The sequence below is a fragment of the Macrotis lagotis genome, chromosome 1 (genome assembly GCF_037893015.1).
Source record: "Macrotis lagotis isolate mMagLag1 chromosome 1, bilby.v1.9.chrom.fasta, whole genome shotgun sequence".
Lineage (NCBI taxonomy): Eukaryota > Metazoa > Chordata > Mammalia > Peramelemorphia > Peramelidae > Macrotis > Macrotis lagotis.
Genome location: NC_133658.1, coordinates 649,250,580 through 649,253,370, shown reverse-complemented (window position 1 = coordinate 649,253,370; position 2,791 = coordinate 649,250,580). Strand labels below are relative to the sequence as shown.

General features: G+C 40.5%; 1 protein-coding gene across 1 annotated transcript; it reads left to right on the top strand.

The window, feature by feature from the left end:
* The first annotated feature begins 445 nt into the window (after positions 1-445).
* On the top strand, positions 446-1,396 carry LOC141522318 (olfactory receptor 6T1-like). Its single transcript, XM_074235677.1, has one exon. It carries the CDS (start codon positions 446-448, stop codon positions 1,394-1,396), a length of 951 nt encoding a protein of 316 aa, XP_074091778.1.
* Positions 1,397-2,791: the final 1,395 nt, after the last annotated feature.

Genomic DNA, 2,791 nt, shown 5'->3' with positions numbered 1-2,791 from the left:
GAGGAAAGCATTTTTAAAACATTTAAGTGCTATAGCAGCATCTCCTATCTGTTGGATTGTCCAGTCTTCCATGTTGAATAAAGATGGAAAAGAGCCTTAACATTTTAACATAAAGGTGCCTGACAGTTTTTGGCCTTAAATTAAGGAAAGATAAGCATGTTACATGATAAACCTAATTCCAAACATGCAGGTGAAAATATATAGAGACTTTTCCAGTGTCCAGATAGTAATAATCAGAAATGCTTCCCACAAAGGTTTCTTCCAAAAACACTATGTGACCAGTAAGATAAATCCTTTGAATCTGGATCCTCGGTCTTCTATCTTTCATATTCTCATAGTCTGTTCCAGAATCCTATACATATTAAACAATCAAAAAATAGCTGATTATCTTTCACCAAAGCTCAAATGATCTCATATGTCCTTCTGCCCCTACAGGTAAAAGGAAATGTATTCAGAAAACTGGACTCAGGTAACAGAATTTGTGTTGATTGGTTTCCCTAGAAGTAGGACCCTGCAGCTCATCCTGTTTCTGGGGCTTCTGGTAACATATATAGTGACAATCCTGGGAAACTTGCTCATCATTGTTCTTAGCTGGTCTGACCATCGCCTTCAAACCCAGATGTATTTCTTTCTGAGAAATCTTTCCTTCCTGGAGCTAGGGTGGGTCTCTGTTGTGGTCCCAAAGATGATGGTCATCATCCTCACCAGAGATTACTCTGTCTCCTTTGCAGGCTGCATTTTGCAGTCCTACCTCTATTTCCTTCTGGGAACCACTGACTTTTTCCTTTTGGCTGTCATGTCCCTGGACCGCTATCTGGCCATCTGCCGCCCATTGCACTATGAGACTCTGATGGATCATCCCATCTGTGTCCGACTAGTTATGGTTTCTTGGATTGCAGGTTTCCTTTGGGTGCTCTCACCTACCATCCTCATGGCTAACTTGCCTTTCTGTGGCCCCAATGTCATTGATCACTTCTTCTGTGACAGCTGGCCATTAATGAAACTCTCCTGTGGGGATACTCAACTTCTGGAATTTGTGGCCTTTATCCTTTCCACAGCTGCTCTTCTGGGTTCCCTAGCACTGACTTCTGTCTCCTATATCTGCATCTTTGCTACTGTCTTCAGAGCTCCAACAGCCAAAGAAAAGAGGAAAGCATTTTCCACCTGTGCTTCACACCTCACTGTGGTGGTCATTGCCTATGGTAGCTCCATCTTCCTCTATATTCGCACATCAGAAACCCAATCTTTGTTTGTTAAGAAAGGGGCCTCATCCTTGGCATGCATCATCACCCCACTTCTGAATCCATTCATCTTTAGCCTCCGTAATGATAAGGTGAAGCAGGCTCTATGCGATGCCCTGAGATGGCACAGAAGCATAGGCACCAGAAGTTTATGAGGAACCTGAGAAAGGAAGTGAGCATCTCTTTGTAGTCTGGAAAACAAAATGTCCCAGGGAACAGATAACCAATTTCTCTGAGAGTCAAAGAAGAGCCTTAACTCTTTTTTTTTATTTTTAGGGGGTTTTTTGCAAGGCAAATGGAGTTAAGTGGCTTGCCCAAGGCCACACAGCTAGGTAATTATTAAGTGTCTGAGACTGGATTTGAACCCAGGTACTCCTGACTCCAAGGCCGGTGCTTTATCCGCTGCGGCCACCTAGCCACCCCTAGCCTTAACTCTTAATCACTCGAAAAGAGACTTTATACATAAGAAATGAAAGGGCATCTCAATGACTTCCTATGTGTTAACCACAAAGAAGGCAAATACAACTTATTGAGAGTCCTCTTTAAAGTGGAATGATGGCATTGTGGTCTAGAAACAAGAGCACTGGGTCAAAAAAACTTAGAATCCAGGATTTGTTACTTAAGTTCATGAGTTTCCATTTATGAATTTGTTTCTTCATTTCTAAAAAAAGAGCTGTGAGTGAGAGGTGAACACACTTAGGCCTTACAAAGCTAATATTCTATAATTCTGATACAAAAACTACATGTAGAGTTGAAATTAGAAATTGGGGTAAAGTAGGATGAATTTCATCAGATAACAGGCTGGAGGAGGATGTACATTCTGGAGTAGAGTATGGTCAAAAATGACGTTAGTTTTAGAAAAGGGACAACCTGTACTGTAGAAAACCCCTTCAGGTCCCTACAAAGTTCATGGTGGTAAAAAAAAAATATTATCCAAAGAAATGGTGTTATGGTCCTGGGAACCTTAGAGAAGGATCCTCTAAGCCAGGGGTAGGGAACATATGTGAAATCATCTGGTCTAGTGCTGCCATGGCAGCCACAAGTGGCACTCAGAATTCAATAAATTCAGAGGCTTTTTAGGGATAAACTAATACAGCAGGCTAATTTTTAAGTTGATGATTTTGTATGGCCAGTGAATGATGTTATTATTACCCAAATGTCCCTTGGCAGAAAAAAAAAGTTCATTATCCCTGATCTAAGCTAATAAAGAGGTGTAGACTTGATGAAACTCTGTGTTAAGGGTCAGGAAAAAAATCAGAGCTGTGCTGAGTGTTTCAAACTAGTGAAGCATCTTAAAAAACTAGATCTCTGATATCTACATGGTTTACAGATAATTTTTTCTCATTACTAGGGATGAAACATAACCCAACTGGCATCAATGCAAAAACTCTTTTGCCATACTGTGTTTATGGCACTAAGTATGTGGAAAGTGTTTTTAATGTACATATAGATTAAGTCTTTTAAGCATGCTACAAGGAATGTATAGTACTGTGTGCTTTGTCTATTCCATCTAGAATATGAAAAGATTGGCTTGCTGGTGAGTGAGAGTA

What these genes read in the sequence shown, in the direction of transcription:
- LOC141522318 (XM_074235677.1), top strand. Translation starts at nt 446, where the DNA reads ATGTATTCAGAAAACTGGACTCAGGTAACAGAATTTGTGTTGATTGGT.